We start from the raw sequence: 22533 nt of genomic DNA, 5'->3' as shown, positions 1-22533 counted from the left end.
AGTAGCTGAGACTATAGGTACATGCCAACATACCCAGCTACCTTTCCTTTTCGTTTTTAGAAATGGGGTCTTACTATTTTGCCCAGGTTGGTCTTGAATTTCTAGCCTCAAGCAATCCTCCCTCATCAGCCTCCCAAAGTGCTGAGATTATAGGCATGAGCCATCACGCCCAGTCTTCTTCCTATTGCATTTTAAAATTGATGATTGTTGTTTAGGAGAAGTATTTTATAGCCACCTTATTGAATTAGTTTCAATTTATTCCATGGATTTTCCAAGAAACCAATCAATCATAATACTCTAAAAGAATTTATTTTTTATTTTCTTTCCAACATATATACTTAATGTTTTGTTTTGTTTGGACTTCCTGGGTTCAGTTAGGACTTCAGGAAAATGTTGGCTAGTAGTAGTAGGCCTGCCCCTAACAACTTGATGACCCAGATTACAGAAAAAGGTCTATACACTGTAAGTTTGAATATTTAAAGATTATAAATCAAGCTAACCAACAGATTGAAAAGTTTTGGCCAGGCATGGTGGCTCACACCTGTCATCCCAGCACTTTGGGAGGCCGAGGTGGGTGGATCATGAGGTCAGGAGATTGAGACCATCCTGGCTAACACGGTGAAACGCTGTCTCTATTAAAAATACAAAAAATTAGCCGGGCATGGAGGCAGGCGCCTGTAGTCCCAGTTACTCAGGAGGCTGACAGAGGAGAATTGCTTGAATCCGGGAGGTGGAGGTTGCAGTGAGCTGAGATCACACCACTGCACTCCAGTCTGGGTGACAGAGCAAGACTCTTTCAAAAAAAAAAAAAAGTTTTATCCTACTACTTTGACACATCTAACTTATAGCAAACATATATATAACAATCTAGAAGTCCAGGTCCAAATTTAGAATCTTTGAGTACCACACCTCCCGATTTTGTACCTGAGGAAGTTTTTCAGAACTTAACACAAATGATCTTTCATTTCAGAAGGTCTTATTTCACTGATCCTTGCATAAACATCATTTTCTCATGGTAGTGACTAATACTTTAATTTTTCTCCTTAGAATCAAAATTTGATAAACACATTCTGAGGCTCATTGTAAAACAAACATCAGCATACATTATGTTCCCAAAGAAAATCCAAATTGCTTGGTAGATTTGGTGCTTTGTTTTAGAAATTGTCTTTCAAGGCTTTTTAAAGGATCTACAGGCTCCTAATCTTCCCTGGTCCACAATTTCTACCTCCAATTCTACTGGAAGACCCTAAGAACTGAGTTTCCTTAACTGTGGTTTGAACATCCTGATCACTTCTGAGACAATACCATTAGTGAATACATTCTAAGCACGTCATCTGAATATTCACAGACATCTTTTAAAAAGGGCTGGATCTGGAAGTTAGGCCATGAAGAGAGGAAGACCTGTGACTTGGACAAGGCTTCAAAGCTGGTCACCTGCTTGTTCATGTGGTAGCAGCTGGTCTAACTGGAATAACTTGGGAAGGAAATTAGGACACCCAGTTGGAGTTCCAGCTCTGTCATAAGCTGGCTAAACTGGAGTGAGTCACTTAAAACTCTTTGTTAAACCCCAGAGTCATAATCTATAAAATCGGGATAAAGACGTTCGCCTTAAGCCCTCCACCAGTTTTTGGAGGAAACCACAATTGACTGAGCTTTAATTTTTGCACCTGTTGCAGTTAAGATGGCACTCCTGCCCTTTCCACTTCACAGGGTTTTTGGGGATGGGACGGGGAAGCAAAACCTTTCTGAGCTTCGGTTTCAAAACAGAGCTAAGAATACATGCCCAACCCGCAAATAAAATTCTAGGAAGAACAGAGGAAAACTGCAAAATGCAGTCGGCCATACAAGCATGAATTGTCTTGAACACAACAAGCAGACCTGAAGAGGGTTTGTGCGTCTCTCTCCTCTTGGCTCGAGTCACAACCCCATAATGTAAATCAAAATCACTTTTGAAAAAGGCTTTCGCTGTTCAGAGCGGCGTCCGCATTTGTACTCACCTGCGGGCCCCCGCACCCCACACGGCTGCCTCGCGGGACGGGGAGGGGGCGGGGCCCAGCGCAGCCCACCCCTCGCGATGCCCCGCCCCGTCGCTCCTGCGCCTGCGCTGTGCGCACCGACCGGCCTCGAGCGCCACGGCGGGAGGTAAGGGGCTCTCTGGAGGCCGCCTCTGGGGGCGTCGGGCCCTGATAGGCTTGGTGGGCCGGGCGCCCTGTGGCGCGCGCAAGAGGCGCTGGGCGGCAAGTGGGGCATTGGATCAGAAGTACGAGTGCCATGGTGGCTGCTCCAGCCTTTCAGAAGTGGCGGAGCCTCTCTTGGTTTCGTTTTTGGAAGCTTTATTAGAAACTGGTATAGGCAGGCCGCAGATGATGCGAGCGGGACGGCCTCCCGGGGTCACGGGGTGGAAAAGTTTCCCGCGCGCGTCCTCTCTGGCGCGCTGTAGGCCTCGGGTCGCCAGGGTCGCTGGCGTCTGGGTCCCGGGACAGACCCGCGCATCCGTTCGCTAGTGGGGGCGTTTGTTGTGTGTGGCCCAGGTGTGCTGTGGGTGACACTGCGAGGTATGACGCGACGCTCGAGGGTAGTGAGGAGTGGACAGGGAGCGAGAGGCCGAAAGCCCCTGCTCGCCAGACCCAGAGGTGGTTCGCAGAAGGTCCCACGCCTTGGCTCCCTCCTTTTAGCTATCCAAGGTTCAGAGAGGAGACCTTACATTGACTTTTCTCTCCAAATTCGCTATCTCTTCCATAACTCAGAAACCCAAAGCGGCGGGCCCGAAGAAATCGGGCGCCACCAGTATCCCGAAAAGTGGGACCTCTGAGCAGATGGAAGGTGTTCGTCACTTTTGGGGGCTGGGTTTTCTGAGAAATGGGGTCTTTCACTTATTAATAACCTCCCAAGTAACTTACTGGGAAACATGAGTATTATGGTACCCATCTCATATTAGTTGTGAGCAGAGCACTACATGATAAAGTTTGTAAAGCACCTGGCATAGTCCTGGCACCCCTCTCTCCAAGTATTAATACAGTGAATACGATTGCAGTTCTTTGACTTCTAAATGTTTCTACCTGTCTTATGTGAAACATCCTCTTATATATAAAAAACCTTTTTATTTTGAAATAATTTTACAATTACAGAAAAGTTTCAAAAGTAGTACAGAGTTCCCTATTGCTTCCATTAATAATTTTTTAGATACCATAGCGCAATTATCAAAAGCAGGAAGTTAGTATTAGTATAATACCATTAACCGAATTACTGACTTGTGATTTTTTTTTTTTTTTTCCCTGCATTAATGTCCTCTTTCTATTCCAGGATCTACTCTAAGACCCGACATTGCAGTTAGTTGTCTTGGGTCCTTGGTCTTCTCCAGTCTGTGACAGTTCCTCAGTCTTTTCCTGTCTTTACATTGATAGTCTTTTTCAGTCTTTATACTCTTTCTGATCTTTACACTTTTGAAGAATGCTGGTCAGTTATTTTGTAGAGTGCCCCTCAAATGGGGTTTGTCCAGTGTTCTCTTATGATTAGATTAAGGCTATGCTTTTTTGTTAAGAACACAAAAGTGTGTGTGCCCTTCTCAGTTCATATGAGCATAGCTGATATATATGACTTATTGCTTGTGAGGTTACTCTTGATCACTTAGTAAGAGAGTGTCTACTGGGATTCACCAATGTAAAGGTCTTATTTTTTCTCCTTATAATTAATTGACATCTTGGGGGAGCTTTTAAACTGTACGCATATCCTGTTTCTCCTCAGACTTTCCCTTGCTAAATTTCACATCCATTGGTGGATCTTGCCTTCAGCAATTATGACTATGGTGTTCTAATGATGATTTTCTACTTTCCTCATTTCTTTATTTACTAATTGAAATTATTCTGTAAGGATGAGCTGCGCATTTCCCGTTTGTTTATTTGTCTTCCGTTATTTATTTGTATCCATGTGGACTCAGATGTCTTTCTATTGGTTTTTATCTTACACTTGTGTTATTTTATGTGTGAAATTGTTCCAGCTTTGATCATTGGAGTTTTTTTTTTTTTCCAGGTTGCTTTCTGTAGCTTTTCAGCATGCTTCCATCCTTTTTTTTTTCTTTTTTGGAACTTCCTAATTTTCTGGTACCATATGATGCCCCAGGCTCATCTTGTGTTTTCTGTGCCTCAGCCCTGATAATCAGCCACTTCTCCAAAGACCCGTAGTTTCTTTTTTTGGAGAATAGTATTTAAACACAAAGATCTGTGCTCTAGGGATGCTCATTGCTACTGGGGTAATATCACTTCCAGGGCCCCATAGAAGACACCAGTCTATACATATGCATACCCATGCATACACAAAGATCTGTATTTATTTCTGTATTTATCTATCCATATATTTTTTAAAAACAAAAGTTCATCCCAGTAGCTTTGCTTCTAGTCTAACACCACAGGGTTCATTCTAGTTTTATCCCTTATTTTTAACTTCTTTATTTGACAGTGAGAAATCTGACTCTTGTATTCTACAAAATATTTTATTATTTCTTCAGTCCTAGTATACACATAAAGTAATTTCAGGATTTCTGACCTATATTCCTGTGAGAAACACATTTACTAAATAGAGGACAGTGTAGTTCCTTTTTTCTCTAGTTTTACAGTATTCAGTTAAAATATTGTTTTCTAAAGTGGCTTAGATTATTTTTCTTCCTCACTTCTTTCAGTGTGGTTATGCTATTCATTTATAATACAGTTTATGTTTTTATAGTTCCTATTCCATTTTGGAGGGAAAGAGTCTAAAGGTAGACTAACTGAAGCTCCTCCATTATCATGTGCTATGCATATTGTGCTATTTGACTAGAGTGATAGGATTAGCAATGGTGAAGAAATATTTTAGTTCAGGCAGCATCTATTGAACAACAGGTGTGTTCAAAAAACATTTTGATAGGAATGATGGTAGATATAAAGATATCTCTTTGCAGTATAGAAGAAAACAAGAGGCAGTGTAATAGATTGGGAAATGTTAGTGTTAGACAAGTAATTGATATATTTAACATTTAATAGCCTTTTATGAGATAATAAGAGAAAGACATCCTCTGTAGTAAAACAGATATGTATGACATGAACAGGCAATTCATGAAAGTAAGAAATGCAATGGTTACAAAAAAATAGAAAGAATGAATAAAATCTAGTACTTGATAGCAGAACAGGGTGACTATAATAATTTAATTGTACATTTAAAAATAACTAGGAGTATAACTGGATTGTTTGTATCACAAAGAATAAATGCTTGAGGTGATAGGTACCTCATTTACCCTAATGTGATTATTATACATTGTATACCTGTATCAAAATAACTCATATATCCCATAAATATATACCTACAACTAATATATACCCACAAAAATTAAAAATTATAAAAAGAAGAAATGCAGCAGGGCACGGTGCCTCACGCTTATAATCCTAGCACTTTGGGAGGCCAAGGCAGGTGGATCACCTGAGGTTAGGAGTTCGAGACCAGCCTGGCCAACATGGTGAAACCCCATCTCTACTAAAAATACAAAAATTAGCAGGGCGTGGTGGCGCGTGCCTGTAATCCCAGTTACTTGGGAGGCTGAGGTAGGAGAATCATTTGAACCCGGGGAGTGGAGGTTGCAGTGAGCTGAGATCATATCACTTCACTCCAGCCTGGGCAAAAGAGTGAGACTCTGTCTCAAAAAAAAAAAAAAAGAAAAGAAAAAAAGAAATGCAAATGGCTGATAAATCCATCCCGTTAGTAATTTAAGGAGTGCAAAGTAAAGCAATAATGAGACATCATTTTTTTCACCAATGGCATATCTAAGAATGGTAATACTAAGTACATTGGTTGGAATATGGATAAATGGACATTGTGTTCTGTTTCTGGTAGGAACATAGTAGGCCTAACCTTTTGTGGGATATGGCAATATATATAAAAAAAACCTTGAAAAATCTGTCTACCTAATAATTCTATTTCTAGATATTTATTTTTTATTTTTATGTAAATTTTTTCAATTAATACACAATAATTTTACATACTTATAGGATACATGTGATATTTTGATACATGCATACAATGTGTAATGATCAAATCAGGGTACTTGGGATATATATCACCTCAAACATTTATTATTTTTTTGTGTTAGGAGCACTTCAGATCTTCTCTTCTAGCTATTTTGAAATATGCAATAAATTATTGTTAACTTTAGGTACCCACTGTGTTATTAAACATGAAAAATTTATTCCTTCTATCTAACTGTATGTTTGTACCCATTTACCGACTTCTCTTCATCCCTCCTGCCCCTTCCCATCACTCTACTTTCTACCTCCAGGAGATCAACTTTTTTTCCCTGTTTTTATTTAGAAATGGGGATCTCATTATGTTGCCCAGGCTGGCTTCTAACTCCTGGGCTAAAGTGATCTTCCTACTTCGGCTTCCTGAGTAGCTGCGAGTACAGGCTATATGTTCCATCCATGTTGCTATAAATGACAGGATTTCATTCTTTTTTTTTCTTTTTTTTTTTTCCCAAGACAGAGTCTTACTCTGTTGCCCAGGCTGGAGTGCGGTGGTGAGATCTGGGCTCACTGCAACCTCCGCCTCCTGGGTTCAAGTGATTCTCCTGCCTCAGCCTCCCAAGTAGCTGGGAATACAGGTGCATGCCACCATGCCTGGCTAATTTTTTGTATTTTTAGTAGAGATGGGGTTTCACCATGTTAGCAGGGATGGTCTCGATCTCCTGACCTGGTGATCGGCCCGCCTCGGCCTCCCAAAGTGCTGGGATTATAGACGTGAGCCCCCACGCCCGACCCATTTTTTTTTTTTTAATGGCTGAACGATATTTCATTGTGTATATATACCAAAATTTCTTTATCCATTCATCTATTGACAGACACTTAGGTTGATTCCGTATCTTGGCTATTGTGAATGTTGCTGCAATAAACATGGGACTGTAGGTATCTCTCTGATACACTGATTTTCTTTCCTTTTGATAAATACCCAGTAGTGGGATTGCTGGATCATATAGTAGTTTTGTTTTTAATTTTTTTGAGAAGCCTCTGTACAGTTTTTCTTTCTTTTTTTTTTTTTTTTTGAGACAGGATCTCACTGTATTGCCTATGCGGTAGTGTAGTAGTAAGAACACTGTTTCCTGCAGGCTCACAGTTTAGGGGTCAAGGGATCTTCCCACCTCAGTGTCACTGGGACTACAGGCACACACCACCACACCCAGCTAAGTTTTAAATTTTTCAGAGAAGAAGGGTCTTGCTATGGTGCCCAAGCTGCCCTCAAACTCCTGGCCTCAAGTGATCCTCCTGCTTCAGCCTTCCAAAGTGCTGAAATTACAGCTATGAGCCACCGTACCCAGCCCATACTGTTTTTCATAATGGCTGTACTAATTTACATTCTCACCAACAGCGTATAAGAGTCCTCTTTCTCGCCAGACATCGTGGCTCACGCCTGTAATCCCAGCACTTTGGGAGGCTGAGGCGGGTGGATCACCTGAGGTCAGGAGTTCGAGACCAGCTTGACCAACATGGCAAAACCCCGTCTCCACTAAAAATACAAAAATTAGCTGGGCGTGGTGGCATATGCTTGTAATCCCAGCTGCTCGGGAGGCTGAGGCAGAAGAACCGCTTGAACCCAGGAGGTGGAGGTTGTGGTAAGCCGAGATTGCGCCACTGTACTCCAGCCTGGGCCACAAGAGCGAAACTCTCTAAAAAAATAAATAAATAAAATAAAAAAGAGGCTTCTTTTGCTACATCCTTAGCAGCATTTATTTTTTATCCTTTTGGTGATAGCCCTTGTAACTGGGGTGAGATGGTATCTCATTGTGGTTCTGATTTGCATTTCCCTGATGATTAATGATATTGAGCATTTAAAAAAAAAAAACCTTTTGGTCATTTGTATGTCTTCTTTTGAGAAATGTCTATTCAATTTCTTTGCCCACTTTTTTATGGAACTATTTGTTTTTTTGCTGTTGAGTTGTTTGAGTTCCTTATACATTCTAGATGTTAGTTCCTTGTTGGATGACTGGTTTGCAAATACTTTCTCCCTTTATACAGGTTGTGTCTTTGTTGATTGTTTTAAAGAAATAATTATAGGTGGCAGTATGGATTTATGTGTAAGCAGGGTAATTACACTGTAGTTTGTAATAGTGGAAAATTGGAAACAACCTAAATAGCCAACAATAGCCGATTTGTAAAATTGTGAAGCATCTATGTAATTATAGAAAATTATTTACATGGAAACATTTTTATTATACTTCATCACACTATTCAAAATAAATGTTTATATTTTCTTTTCTTTCATCCACCCATTTATTCTATCCGGTAACAGTTTATTCTATTCATTGCTTCTTGCTATTCCACTCCTTTGGGTTTATTTTCTTTATTGTTAAAATATTCCTTTTAGTACTTTTAATGAGGGGCTTGGCAATAAACTCTTAGTCCTTATATGTCTGAAAATGATTATTTTGCTTTCATTAATTTACCTGGGAATATACCAACTCTCTCAGCACTTTGAAGGTATTTCTGTCTTTTAATATCTTGCTCTTAAAAGCAAGATATTATTGCTTTATCTGTCTTTTATCTCTCATTTTTTTTTTATGATTCTTGTTCTTTAATGTTTTGCAATTTCCCTTCCATGTATTTAGGCAAGTTTGGTTTCTTTTTAATTTATGCTACTTGAGGCTGATGTGCTTTTTCAGTTTGAGGTCTTACATTTTAATTATCAGTATATTCTCTTTGAATAATTCCTTCTTACCATTTTCTTTGTTCTTTCTGGGACTCCTACTTGTTATTGAGCTTCTCATTTTACCCTTTATGTCTTTTATCTTCTTTTTTATACTTTTCATCTTTTTATTCCTCTGTGTTCTGAGTGATTTCTTCCAATCAATAATTGTCTCTTATCTATATAATTTACTGTTTAACACATCTTTTGAGATTTTCATTTCTAGAAGTTTTACTTGGTTTATATTCAGGCTGGCCTCTTACTATTTCATAATATCTATTTTTTTAAAGATTCTATTCCTTCCTTTATGTTTTTGGATATTTAAAAATATACTTTCTTTAATTTCTTTTTAAAATTATTTTATTATCTTTAGTCCATTAGCTATGAATTTTCCTGTTTTGTTGGGTCCGTGGATGGTCTCTTTTGGTAATGAATTTCTCCATATGTCCCCAGTTTCCATTCACTGTTGTACCTGTTTTACTCTCTTTGTTTTTGTACCTGGAGATTTTCCTTTTTTACTTTTGAACTTGTATCAGACATAAAAACCAAGTTACTAATGGGTAGGTATTGGAGGCAGTCTGTATAACCAACACATCAAGATTTTCAGCTGTGATAGAAAGGGAATAAATATTTAATGTTTTGGGGATGATAGATCTCTGAGAATCTCTTGAAACAATGGGCTCTATTCTCCAAAATAAACTACATTCACTTTTTGTTTTTTTTTTATACAGATGGTACTTCAGCATATTACCCAGGGTGGCCTTGAACTCGTGGGCTCAAGTGGTCCTCCTGCCTTGGCCTCCCAAAGTACTGGTATTACAGACATGAGCCACTGTACCTGGCCCCTTCATTCACAAATTTTCGTAAAGATTCAGGGGCTCCACAAAGTCTGTATGTGAATTCCTGTCTCTATAGACCCTAGACTAAGACAGCACTACTCAGTAGTGTTAACATTCTCAACTTAAAATTTTTTAAACATGGGTGAGGTTGTGGTTAATGAAATGGCGTGAAAGCATGGTTTACAATGGTGGCTTTCAAGCTTGGTTAAGCTGTGAAGCCTATTATTTATATAAGCTCTGATAAGCTCCAATTCATAAAATAGTTGTAAGTAAAGTTTCTACAACTGAAGTAGGGGGTGGGGTCCTGGAACCTGCTCACCTGTATACCCTACCCTTGTACTCTGGCCCCAAATGCATACCCTTGGACTTTCTGGAACACTAGTAGGAAACTACTGGTGGAGTGGAAAAAGTATTTCAATGTAATTTTAGAAAATCTGGGTTCTTATTCCAGCCCTGTCACTGGTTATTTGAGTCAGTTATAGGCAATACTGATCACTTTATTGAAAATGGAAGAGGCAATTTAAAGGACATCAATGAGAAGAGTTGCATATTATGTTATAATATATTTGAAGTTGTGTAATTACAAAGTTACATTATGATGACATTAGATGTGAAGTTTGATACAAGCATCAGTGTTAAGCCATTTGATACCTTTTTTAAAAGGGTTATTCAATGTCCAAGATAGATCAGAAAATGAAAACTTGGATAGTAAATTCCTATTTTTTAAAAGTATTTATAAATATACATACATACTTACATAGCAAAAATGCCTGGAGAGACCTATGCCAAAAAGTGAAGACTGCATTTTGTACTCTTTGTAAAAGGTGAGGAGATGACTGCTGACTTTATTTGTTTCTTCATTTGTTTATATTGTCTGAACATTCTAAAATGTAATTTTTGTAAAGAGAAAAAGATTTAAAAATCAGTGGTTTAATAAAGAAAAAACAGGTCACTCAAGCTCAGCAATAAGTTGATATGTATTTAGAATAAATTGTAAAACTAATTAATTGTTGGCTTTTAAAAATAGTGGAAACTAATTTGAAAACATTTTTAAAGAAATATTTTTCTTTTAGGTTTTTCTATATGAGTGGAGAAGACAGCTGTTACCAGGGAGGTCATATATCATTTTTTTAGGATGTCTGAAGATGAAGAAAAAGTGAAATTACGCCGTCTTGAACCAGCTATCCAGAAATTCATTAAGATAGTAATCCCAACAGACCTGGAAAGGTTAAGAAAGCACCAGATAAATATTGAGAAGGTGAGCTGTTTCATTTACTACCACAAGAAATAGTTACATAGTCTGATTTATATTGGTTGTTCATTTCAGCTAAATTTAGAGTATTAGACAAGAGGCTTTGCTGAAACACCTAGCTCCTATTGATTTAGCAACATTACACATTTTTTTAGCTGGTTTTTCTGTTCTGCATATATACCTGTCATATATTCCTTTTTCTAGGAAGGGATATAGGAATAGCGTCTATACTTTTTTGTTTGTTTGTTTGTTTGTTTAAGAGACAGGGTCTCGCTCTGTTGCCCAGGCTGGAATGCAGTGGCATGGATCATAGCCCACTGCAGCCTCAAACTTCTGGACTCAAGTTATGTACACACCACCATGCGTGGCTAACTTATTTTTATTTTTTGGAGAAACAGGTTCTTGCTTTTTTGCCCAAGTTGGTCTTGAACTCCTGGCCTCAAGCTGTCCTCCTGTTTTGGCCTCCCAAAGTGTTGGGATTACAGGTGTAAGCCATGGCGCCTGGCCAAATCTATATGTTTTTAATTGTATGTATTGAGGTTTTAGGCAGTTAGTAATTAAGATACAAATTGATTGACAATACACTATAATGTAAAGGCAGAGAACTTTGGCTAATCTACCTGCCTTAATTTCATTCACCCCATGGCAAGTTTTTGAACTTTGAGTGTGTGTCTTTCGGTAACTCATATCCTCTTTAGGTGTACATACATTAAAGAAGTAAATCATTGTGAGGTATGAGGGAATTTCCTTACTTCATTGCTTCCCTTTGAGGAAAGCTCACAACTAAGAAATACTGCCTACGTCAGTTGAGGAAATAGGTAGAGGGAAGATGAATTAGTCTCAGGGACTATGATAGAGGTTGCATAGAACCTGCCCTGGTCGGTGAAGTGGTTGTGGCATTTTTGGAAACATCAAGTTTACTCAGTACTGAGCATTAATTTGGCAGATTATGTTGTCTTATTTGCTGTGGGACAGGTTAGTGATATTTTTTGCTTCAAGAAGACTTTTCCCAGAATAAGTCTTAAGCTGCAGAACCTTCATTCATTCATTCATTCATTCATTTGAAGGTTGGGAGTAGAGGATATGGTCATGAAGCCTTTCAATATAAACATTATTCATTACTTAACTCAGTAGCATACAGAAGTCAGAAAAGTGTCCCTTTTTCTTCCATAGATACCATCTGTCTTTCTAGAATTCAAGTCCTTTTAAAAGATGGGTGGATCACGAGGTCAGGAGATCCAGACCATCCTGGCTAACACGGTGAAACCCCGTCTCTACTAAAAAATACAAAAATCTAGCCGGGCGTGGTGGCGGGCGCCTGTAGTCCCAGCTACTCGGGAGGCTGAGGCAGAAGAATGGCGAAGGCAGAGCTTGCAGTGAGCTGAGATCTGGCCACTGCACTCCAGCCCGGGCGACAGAGCGAGACTCCGTCTCAAAAAAAAAAAAAAAAAAAAAAACGGAGAAAATCAGTTCTGAGAATATTAAAATGAAAAGTTTAATGCAAATATGTAAGTCTTTCTAGAATTCAGGATTAGTATTTTGTCATCCCTGCATTTCTTTCTTCTTTACTTATAAGCAATAAGTAATACTGTGACTTTTAAGGATGGATAAGGAATTGTTTAGTAAATGGGTTCTTTTTAACATGAATGGAAGCAAATTAAGGCCATTTCTTTCCTTTGTTGTCCTATTTTCCTTTGAGGTTTGGCATGTCTGTCTTAGATTTCCTTTTTCTTATGTTTATTCTATACAAAAATGCCTGCTGTCAGTACCCTCAGATCCTTGCTATATGTACCACCCAATCATTCATCAATGGAAAAGCCAGGTGGTTGGGGATAGAATGGTTATATTACTGATTTTAATAGTTGCGCCAGATGTCACAAGAAGATTCTTCTAGAGTTACATCCATCCATCTCTGCCAGACATTTTTTTCTTTAGCATTTTATGAAATTTTTACTTACTGTGGAATTTTTAGACAGTATCAGAATAATTATAATTATAATGTAGGTGATATCATCTTAAGCCAAACAGTTAATTTTATACTGATCTATGTTTTGTTCCATATCCTGGATCATTCCACCATATCTAGGATGTCTAGCTTAATTGTGAAAGCAACTTTTAAAAATCTATATAGGATTGAATAACTTATTTTAATAGATATGTTATAGAAATGTAAAAACATTTAAAAGCTGCAGGGCTCACTCTGGACAAAAGAGTTAAGAACTAAGTTTGGACTCCAGGTGTCTGACAGTGCTTCACTTTCAAAAAGGCATATTATTCTTGGGGGAAAGGTGTAGAAAGATAAAATATTCATTATGCTGGACATCAGTCATCCAATATGAATTTAAAAGAAGAAAGTCAGACTGAAGGGAAATTGAAGGTAAGCCTTAGTGGAGTGATTCTGCAACATCTGAAAACAATGAGCATAGTGTGCTGTGGACACCTGGAGCTGTATTCCATAGGTCCTTCATTTTATTATACATGATAAACTTGATTAGAATGTAATCCTGAAATTTGAAGTGTTATCATTCAGCTTTCTTGGCTAATGTAAGATAGACTTAAGCATTGTTAATAGGAATGACAAGATAGTAAGCCTGGAACGTAATTTTCTTTCTTTCGTATTGTAGGGATTTGGGGAAAAACTTACTGTATAGCACATACTGTATTAATTATATGAATAAGGCACAAGAGGCAGAAAACTAAAAACTCATATGTTAAATAAGATAGAAATTTTTTTGTTTTGTTTTACTTTTGTTTTTAGTCTCATAGTAACAGAGGTAGTCCAGGGGTACAGTGGCTGCTCAGCAATCTTCAAAGATCCAGGCTCTTTTTATCTTACTCTCCTATCCTCAACTTGGTTCTACCTTGTGTGTAAAATGGCTACTCCAGCACCAGCCATCACATCCACATTCCAGCTTGGATGGAATAACCAGAATCATACTTTTTCTATGCTCTTTTTTCTCTCAGTGCATTTGTTGTCTCTCTCTCTCTCTTTTAAATAGAGACAGAGTCTCACTCTGTTGCCCAGGCTGGAATGCAGTGGTGCAATTATAGCTCACTATAATGTTAAACTCCTGAGTTAAAGCAATCCTCCTGTCTCAGCTTCCTGAATAGCTAAGACTTGCGGTGTGCTCTACCATGTTCAGCTAATTTTTAAATATTTTTGTAGAGACGGGGTCTTACTATGCTGCTCAGGCCCATCTCATCTCAAAGCCCTGGCCTCAAGTGATCCTCCTGCATTGGCCTCTCAAAGTGCTAGGATTACAGATGTGAACAACCATGCCTGACCTCTCCTTTTCTTTTAAAGAGAATTCTCTTTTCATTTTGTGGATGCAGTATAATAACATCTTTCTACAGTTTTTTTTTTAAGTTTTCTTCTGCTTCTTTGTCCTGTTTTTCCCAAGTCCCTTTTTTCTTTCTTTCTTCTCTCCCTCTCTCTCTTTCTTCTGTTTCAGAATATAGTATTATCGGCTTTTCTTGGCTGACTGTTGATATTTTAAAGTGCTGATTGGAAGGTATGTGTGTAAATGTGTTTGTGTATATGCATGTGGGTAGCAGGTTAGAGTGGGGGCTTTGCTGTCTGGAGGGGTGAATAGCTGAGAATCTATTTTAATTGGAGGACCACTAGATATCGGTAACTCTAGGTCTTCTTAGCTGTTCAGTTTTAAGAAAGAGCAATCCTCCATCTCCTACCTGTTGGGGTATGTTTATTTTTTCAAAGGTGGTAGTTGTGGCAGGGGTTGGGGTGGGGAGGTTGGAGGGGTGGATATAGTATGAATTTTGTGACCAGCCTTTTAAGCCAGGGGAAGGAAAGTAGGTGAGGAGGTGAGCAGGCTCACCACCATTCAGATATTTATTGTCCAGGCTTAATCTTCCTGGTTGTGGTATGGTAACTGATCCCTGCCCTTAGCTGTGCTTGGTGTCCAGGATCCTTAGCGTCTCTAGCCTCTCCAGAGGCTGTCTTCTATAGTATCGTCTTGTGCAGTAGTGGAACAGGGCAGTTGCTTGGGCAAGTATAGAGGGGATCTGGTGAACTACCTGTTCATTACATAAACTTTCAACCAATCCTTTTGCGTTTTGCCCCACCATACACTTCCATCTGGTTACCTAGTAGCTGGTACCTTCAGTTGCTTAGTCATTGTTTAGAGACGGGGTCTCACCATGCTACCCAGGCCCATCTCATCTCAAAGCGCTGGCCTCAAGTGATCCTGCTGCATTGGCCTCTCAAAGTGCTAGGATTACAGACATGAACAACCATGCCTGGCTGTGGCTTGCTTCTCATTGCCACTCTCCCCCACCATGCACCCCTTCTGCAGGCTTACATTTTAGCTTTCTTTGGCTTGCTGAGTCAGTTACAACATATCCATACTCTTTCCAGCTTCCAAAATGTTACAAAATGTTAAAAATTTTTGTTAGTTGATGTCTTCTATTCTATTCTCATTATTCTTGTGAATTTATACTTTCTAAAGTTCTTTGTTGTCATTTAGTGGGATTTTGGAAAAGAGTAGAGTTGAATATTTGTGTTCAATCTGCCAGGTTTAATGAGAAGGGAGATTATTTATTATAGGAAATAAATGTTAGCTTTTCATAGATATTTATTGATGTTTGCTATTTCTTAGATTGTTAGCATTGAAGAATATGTAAAAGATAGATTTTTCAATTCTCAAGAAGTTTGCAGTCCAGTTGAGGAAATAAGATAGGAAATAGTCAAAGAATGATAAGAGGCAGCATATAATTACTATGAAAATGGATGGCATGGGCTAGTCAAGCAACGTGAAATCTGAACTATGTAGTATAAAATCAGACATAATCAGTCTTATTTTTTGTTAATCTGTGATTACAATGAAAGTATTTTTCACTTCTCTTTTTAGTGTGTGACTATCTGCTTTGATCTTTTAATCACCTTTCTCAACCTCGTTCCTTTTTTCGGACAGAACCCCATTCAGGTTCAGTTTCCTTTGTGTTTCAAGATAGGCAAGCCTCAGCACAGGTGGTGAATGATGGCCATCTGATGAATGTGGTAATTCCAACCTTGTCAATGTTTGGTTACCAGTGAACAATAGACATATCCTGTAGTTCTGGCCAGTTATACCTGAGGGAAAACCTGTTTGGGATATGGAAACTGGAAAGGTTTTCCTGCTGTTATGGAGATAACAGATATGCATGGAAGGAAAGAGTCCCCATCTTCTTCTTGGTCTTGTGTGTCTTCCTGTTGTATCTAGAACTGTAGCCAATCCTCTTGCAGCCATTAGGGGACAAGTCTGAGGACAAAAGCTCCTTATTGATAGTAGTAAAGTAGCAACATAGAACTTGGACACTTGATGACCTTGTGAGCTTCTGAATTAAACTAACGTAGAGTCATCCTACTTCTAGATTGCTTTGTATGTGAGATAATAAATACTTATTATTAAAGCCATTTTTAATTTTGGGTTTTCTGTTGTTTGCAACCCAAAACATAGTACTTGGCTAAATTATGGCACTGCTTTAACCTACCTCTCTAGTGCCACCATGCAAAGAGACAATACCAAAATGATATTTTGTAAAAGTAGTGCTGTTTAGCAATGCTTGTCAGGGATCTCAACTAAATTTGTAAGGAGTTACTTGTAATTTTTTTCACACATATCATTAAATCATTTTAAGTTTTTCCTCCTTCTCAAACATTTGGATTAATAACTTTTAATAGTGTTTCCTAATTTAGTTATAAAATCGTGTAGTAAACAGTAGGAATCTGAATTATTCCTTATTTTTCTTATAATTTGTTGCAATAAGAAATAAAGTCATCTAGTTCGTCCACCACTTGAAATAGTAATCTCTTCTAGTTTTCTTGATAAGTGAGAAAATAATAACAGTGGAGGGAGTAGTTGTTGTTTTCATTTGCTGACTGCTGTGTTAGGTGTTTCTATATATCACAACATTTAATCCTTATAGCATCATTGTAGATTAGTTATTGTTATTGCCTTTGCTTTTTAGGTGGAGAAAGATTTAGAGTAAATTACTTGCTTGAGATGTCAGTAAATGTGTTAAACTTCTAATGTGCTTGAAATGTAGTGTGCTTCTGAAAAAAAGTGTGTTGAATGAATGAATATACATATACATGTATAGAGCCTAAGATTACATCATTTTAGAAGCCACTCTATACTGCCAGCTTTTTAAATTGACTTTGTAATCAACTAAATGAATTCCATAAGACTTTTTTTTTATGTGAATTAGATCTATTGAATCAGATCACACCTATTTCTTATACTGGTGCAATTGCTCTTTTTAATTTAAATGCTGGACTTTACAGTTATCATTGTTATATTTGTTATTATGTGGAATTGTGATCTTTCATCTGTGTTAATCCTTCTAATTTATGTTATGTGCAAATTTGATAATTATGCATTCTTTGTTTTGAAGTCATTGATGAAAATGTTGGACAGGAAAGGGCCAGAGCATACTGGTATACTGTCACCATTTCTACACACTCTCCCAAACCATCTCACTAATTATCTAATATAGAATTTTCCCCAAGATTCACATTAAGATTTACAGCCTGCAATGTTTTAAATATACTTTCTTTTGTGAAAATTGGGTCAATATTTGCAAGTCTCTAGGAACCTTACCAATTCTTCGCAGTTCTTCATAGAGAAGCAGAAATATTTCTGTGATCACATTTGCAAGGTCTTTTGGTTCTCTCGAGTGTAATTTCCCTGGGCCTGTTGACTTGAATCATTTGAAGTATCTAGGTTTGTTCTTAATCTTCCTTTGATTTTTTTTCCTCTTAATCATTTTATTTTAGATTTTTGTATTTTGAAGATCATTTTCCTCAATAAAGAAGGAAGGTGGAAAAAATATAGAGTTGAATAGTTTTGCTTTCTCTTTTACATCCATTGACAATATCCACCCTATCATTTGTCACCTTTCAGACACTATTGCATAGCTCAGTTACTTCCTACTCAGCACTCCTGATGATACCATCCCCAGTCAGATATAAACACACCACCCTTACACAGTACTGGGCCACAGACCTTAAGGTTCATAGATTTAACATTCACATGTTTTTTGTTTTTGTTTTGGCTTTCAGATTATTTATCTCCTGATCATCAAAGATTTCCTTTTTCTGTTTACCCAAAGGGAACAGGAGTCATTCTGTGTATTGGAAAATGTGACTATATTTGGTGAAGGTGGAAGGGTGCAAAATATTGTGCAAATGAGGGATATTTACTGCCTTCTTGACTGTAGACTGAAGGAGGCAAGGACTTTGACATTTTCCCCAATGCCTATCTGTATTTCCAGTGCCTGTCACATAGTACATGCTCAATAGATATTGATTGAACTAATTAAAATTGTCCTTATCTACTGTCAAACTATAACAACCTAGAAGCGGATATTCTTGCTGAATGAGAACATCAAGAAGACAGGAAGGGAGCTGAAGATATCTCTGTCAAGTCATCCTCTGTGTCTGTCATGTGTCCCACATGTGTGGTCCTAAATGCCACTGTCTCACAGTTGGCCTCTTACCAGGACCTAAGCCCTATGGAGACAGCAACTTGCAGAGCCCCATTTAAGGGGTGGGCAAGATGGAATCACTCCGCTTAAGGAAAGTCTTCCCCATTCATGCTTTTGAAGCAGGAAGAAATGGGACTATCATTTGCTAGTCTAATCTTACTGCTAAAATTAGACTGAGTGCTCCATCTCCAAACCTATAAGGCCATGGTGTGGTGTCTGTCACACAGGCCAAAAGTTGTTCTTCCCAAGGTCCGGGCAGTGGAAGCGGTATAAACACTGATCAATGAACTCATCTGAATTTTAAAAGGATGAAGAAAATTGTTCCTCTGCCCTGGAGGAACTTTACAAATGACCTTGACAAGTAAACCTCTCAAAACCTATAGAACCAATTTTTTTTTTTTACAACCCTTTTTTATTCCCTTTTCTACGTCCTCCTTTTCCTCCTCCTCTTTCTTCTATTTATTTTCTCACTTTCCTTTGCTTTCTCTTTTTTTTTCTTCCAACTTTTATTTTAGGTTCAGGGAGTATATGTGCAGGATTATCACATGGGTAAATTGTGTGTTGCTGGGGTTTGATGTACAAATGATTTCACCAGGTAGTGAGCATAGTACTTGAACATTCACATTTTAATAATTCATGGGAAAGCTGCAAATGTCTATGATATTAGACAGTTGTAATAGTAAAACTATAATCTTCCTCATAAGATTATTGTAAGGATTAAGATATTATATGAAAAAAGCTTGCATGCAAGGTTGATACTTGGAAGTGGAGAATATAACAAGTAAGTTAGGCTACGCAGGCATTCAGCATAGGCACTGTGAATGGAAAAATCAACACACAACATGTTTTCTCTTATACTCTCACTCAACAATAACAGTCACCAACACAGAAGACTTCTGTTACCAAATGTGTGTGAGTTACTCCCCATATTTCAAGCAAGCAATCAGTTCAGCAGACCCTAGCTTAGGTATCTTCCAGTTGAATTCAATCCTGATGCTATATACCTAGAGATAGCCTCGGAAACCACAGTTTGAGAGCCAAGTGCCACAAGACCACGCCCTTCCCTCCCACCAGTCACATGTCCAGGCCCTTGGAACTTCTGACCAACCAGCTTCAAGTTGGAGTTCCCACAACTCCCTTTTTGGGCTCGATTAATTTGCTGGAATGGCTCACAGAACTCAGGGAGACAATTTACCAGTTCTTTATAAAGGATATTACAAGGGATACAGCTGAAGAGATGCGTAAGGTGAGCTATGAGGAAATGGGTGCAGAGCTTCCATGCCCTCCTTGGAGACACCACCCTTCAGGAACCTCCATGTGATCGGCTCTCTGGAAGCTCTCCAGATTCTGTCCTCTTGGGCCTCTTATGGAGACTTCATTGGATAGGCATGATGGAAACATGGACAACCATGTCAAAATGTGATTGGAAAAAACAGGTATGGTCTAATAGTAATAGACTGAGTGGAGAAACCCCAACAAGGCCTGTCTGTTCAGATTCTTATTGGCCTCTCCATGTATCATGTCTTCCTCCAGGGTATGGGGCAGGACCCCTTCTGGAATGAGGATCTTATGACCCACAATCGGTTTGGAGTCCTGCCATTGGCAGGTTCGGAGGGCAGGAGGCCAGAGAGAGGTTCTGTTTCCTGAGGTCTGCTTTGGACACTGAAAGTGCCCCAGCATGGTAACAAAAGACTAGCAAGGGCCATGGGAGTTATGGTCAAGGAACTATGGACAAAGACCAATGTATATATATTATATATATGTAATATTTATATAATCATAATATCACAGACACCATCAGTTAATAGTTTCTAATGCATTAGATTCAGAACGTTTCTGAGATATATCCTTTGTGTTATTGGTTTTGTATTTTTGATATTTGGTAAGCACAGTGAGGTGAGTTACTCTTAACTACCCTATGGGGTAGATGTTATTTATCTTCAAGATACAAGTAATTCTCAGTTTATGGCCTGCAATCATTGGGCCACCTGTTAATATTAGGTAGCTTTCTGTAGATTCTTTGATATTTTCTATGTAGACAATCAAGTAATCTGTGAAGACAATTTTATTTTTTTCTAGTCTTTGCCCCGCCCACCCTCTCTCCCTTCTTTTCTTCCTTCCTTCCTTCCTTTTTTAATCTTACTGCCCTGGCTAGGGCCTCCAGTATGAAGTTGAGTAAGAGTGGTGAGATCAGACATCCTTACCTTCTTCCCAATATTAGAGAATGGTCTTTCACCACTTAAGTATGATGTTAAATGTAGGGGTTTTGTAGATTCCTGCTATCAGGTTGAGAAAGTTAACTTCTATTTTTTAGTTTGCTGAGAGTTTTTATAATGAATAAATGTTCAGTTTTGTCAAATGATTGTCTTTAAATCTACCATCTTGCTATTTTTGTCTATTTGTCCATCTGTTTTCCCTTTCTTTTGGTTTAATTAAATATTTTTTATGATTCCATCTTTTTTCTTTTGCTGGCTTATTATACATCTTGGTTTTTTATTTTTTATTTTTTTAGTGGTTACTTTATGGTTCAGAGTATATGTCTTTAACATCACAGTCTCTCTTCAAGTAATATTATATAATTCACTTCACATATAAGAACCTAACAGTATACTTCCAGGTCCTCTCTTAGGGTCTTTTTACTATGGTTGCTATACATTTTACTTCTGCATATGTTATCAACCCTATTTGTTTTCACTATTTTTGCTTTAAATTGTGTTATTTTTGAAAGAGATTGTAAAAATAAGAAAAAATATTTATATTTACATATATATCTGTATGTGCCATTTTCAGTGCTCTTCATTCGTTTGTATAGAACCCAGTTTCTGTCAGGTATCCCTTTTCTATCAACTTGAAGTACTTTTTTAAACATTTCTTCTAGCACACCTTTCTGCTGGTGATGGATTCTATCAGCTTTTTTATGTTTAAAAATATCTTTGTTTTGCCTTATTTAAAAAAAACTTTCTCTGGGGATAGAATTTTAGGTTGCATTTTCTGTCGTTTTCAAATACTTCCAACATGTTGTCCACTGTCTTCTGGCTTGGATTGTTTCTCACAAGAAGTCTTCTGTCATTCTTATCTTTGTTTCTTGGTACTTCATGTGTCTTTTTTCTTCCTGTTTTTAAGATTTTTTTCTTTATTTATTTTAAGTAATTTTACTGTAATATACATTAGTATAGCTTTCTTCATTTTTCTTGTCCTTTGAACTTCTTGAATCTATGGTTTTATCATTTTTCTCAAATTTAGAAAATCTTTGGCCATTAAGTTTTTCAAATTATTTTTCTCTCATGGAGTCCAGTTACATGTATTTTATATTGTTTTCATTTGGCCCATGACTTGTTGATCTTGGTTAATTTATTTTCAACTTATTTTTCTCTGTGTGTTTCATTTTGGATAGTTTCTACTGCTATTTCCTTAGGTTTACTAATCTTTTCTTCTGCATTGTCTTATCTGCTATTAATCCCATCTAGTGCATTTTTTAATTTCAGATACTCTTTTTTAATTCTATTAATTTAATATTTTAAAATATCTTTTATGTCTTTTCTTCTAATGTGCTTATATTTTCTTCTACCTTCTTAAATACATGGAACACATAATAATAACTGTTCTTAATATCCTCATTTATTAATTCTATTATTCCTATCATATCTGGGTCTATTTCTGTTGATTGGTTTTTCTCATTGCAAATCATATTATTCTGCTTTTTTGCATGCATGGCAATTATCTTTTGGATACCAGACATTGTGAAATTTGCTTTATTGGGTACTGAATGATTTTAAATTTCTTTAAATATTTTTTAGCTTTATTCAGAAACACAGTTTAGTTGGGAACATTTTGATCCTTTTGAGTCTTTCTTTTTTCTGATGAAGTCTCGCTCTGTTGCCCAGGCTAGAGTGCAGTTAAACAATCTCGGCTCACTGCAAGCTCCCCCTCCTGGATTCACGCCATTCTCCTGCCTCAGCCTCCCGAGTAGCTGGGACTACAGGCGCCCACCACCACGCCCAGCTAATTTTTTGTATTTTTAGTAGAGACGGGGTTTCACCGTGTTAGGCAGGATGCTCTCGATCTCCTGACCTCGTGATCCGCCCACCTCGGCCTCCCAAAGTGCTGGGATTACAGGCATGAGCCACCATGTCTGGCCTTGAGTCTTTCTTTTAACCTTTCTTGCTTAGGACCAGAACAACCTTTGGTTCAGGGCTAATTTTTTCCTACAAAGAGCAATACTTTGGAATATTCTACCTGATACCCAGTGTATTCCAAGGT

The 22533-nt window shown here is 37.9% G+C and overlaps 1 protein-coding gene across 3 annotated transcripts in view; it reads left to right on the top strand.

Moving 5' to 3' along the window:
* The first annotated feature begins 2068 nt into the window (after positions 1 to 2068).
* STX17 (syntaxin 17) overlaps positions 2069 to 22533 on the top strand; it is a 76987-nt gene continuing 56522 nt past the window's right edge. For 2 of the 3 annotated variants that reach the window (XR_004228468.1, XM_031934118.1), the window contains exons 1-2: positions 2069 to 2142; positions 10610 to 10794. Coding sequence is in view for 2 of the 3 variants with exons in the window: in XM_031934118.1 (XP_031789978.1) it covers positions 10672 to 10794 (123 nt within the window). In the remaining variant the exon portion in view is untranslated. The other variant, XM_031934119.1, reaches the window with a different exon arrangement.

Source organism: Piliocolobus tephrosceles, chromosome 14 (assembly GCF_002776525.5).
Source record: "Piliocolobus tephrosceles isolate RC106 chromosome 14, ASM277652v3, whole genome shotgun sequence".
Taxonomy (NCBI): Eukaryota; Metazoa; Chordata; class Mammalia; order Primates; family Cercopithecidae; genus Piliocolobus; species Piliocolobus tephrosceles.
Note: the sequence above shows the minus strand (reverse complement) of the source record. Positions and strands in the feature narration are given on the sequence as shown.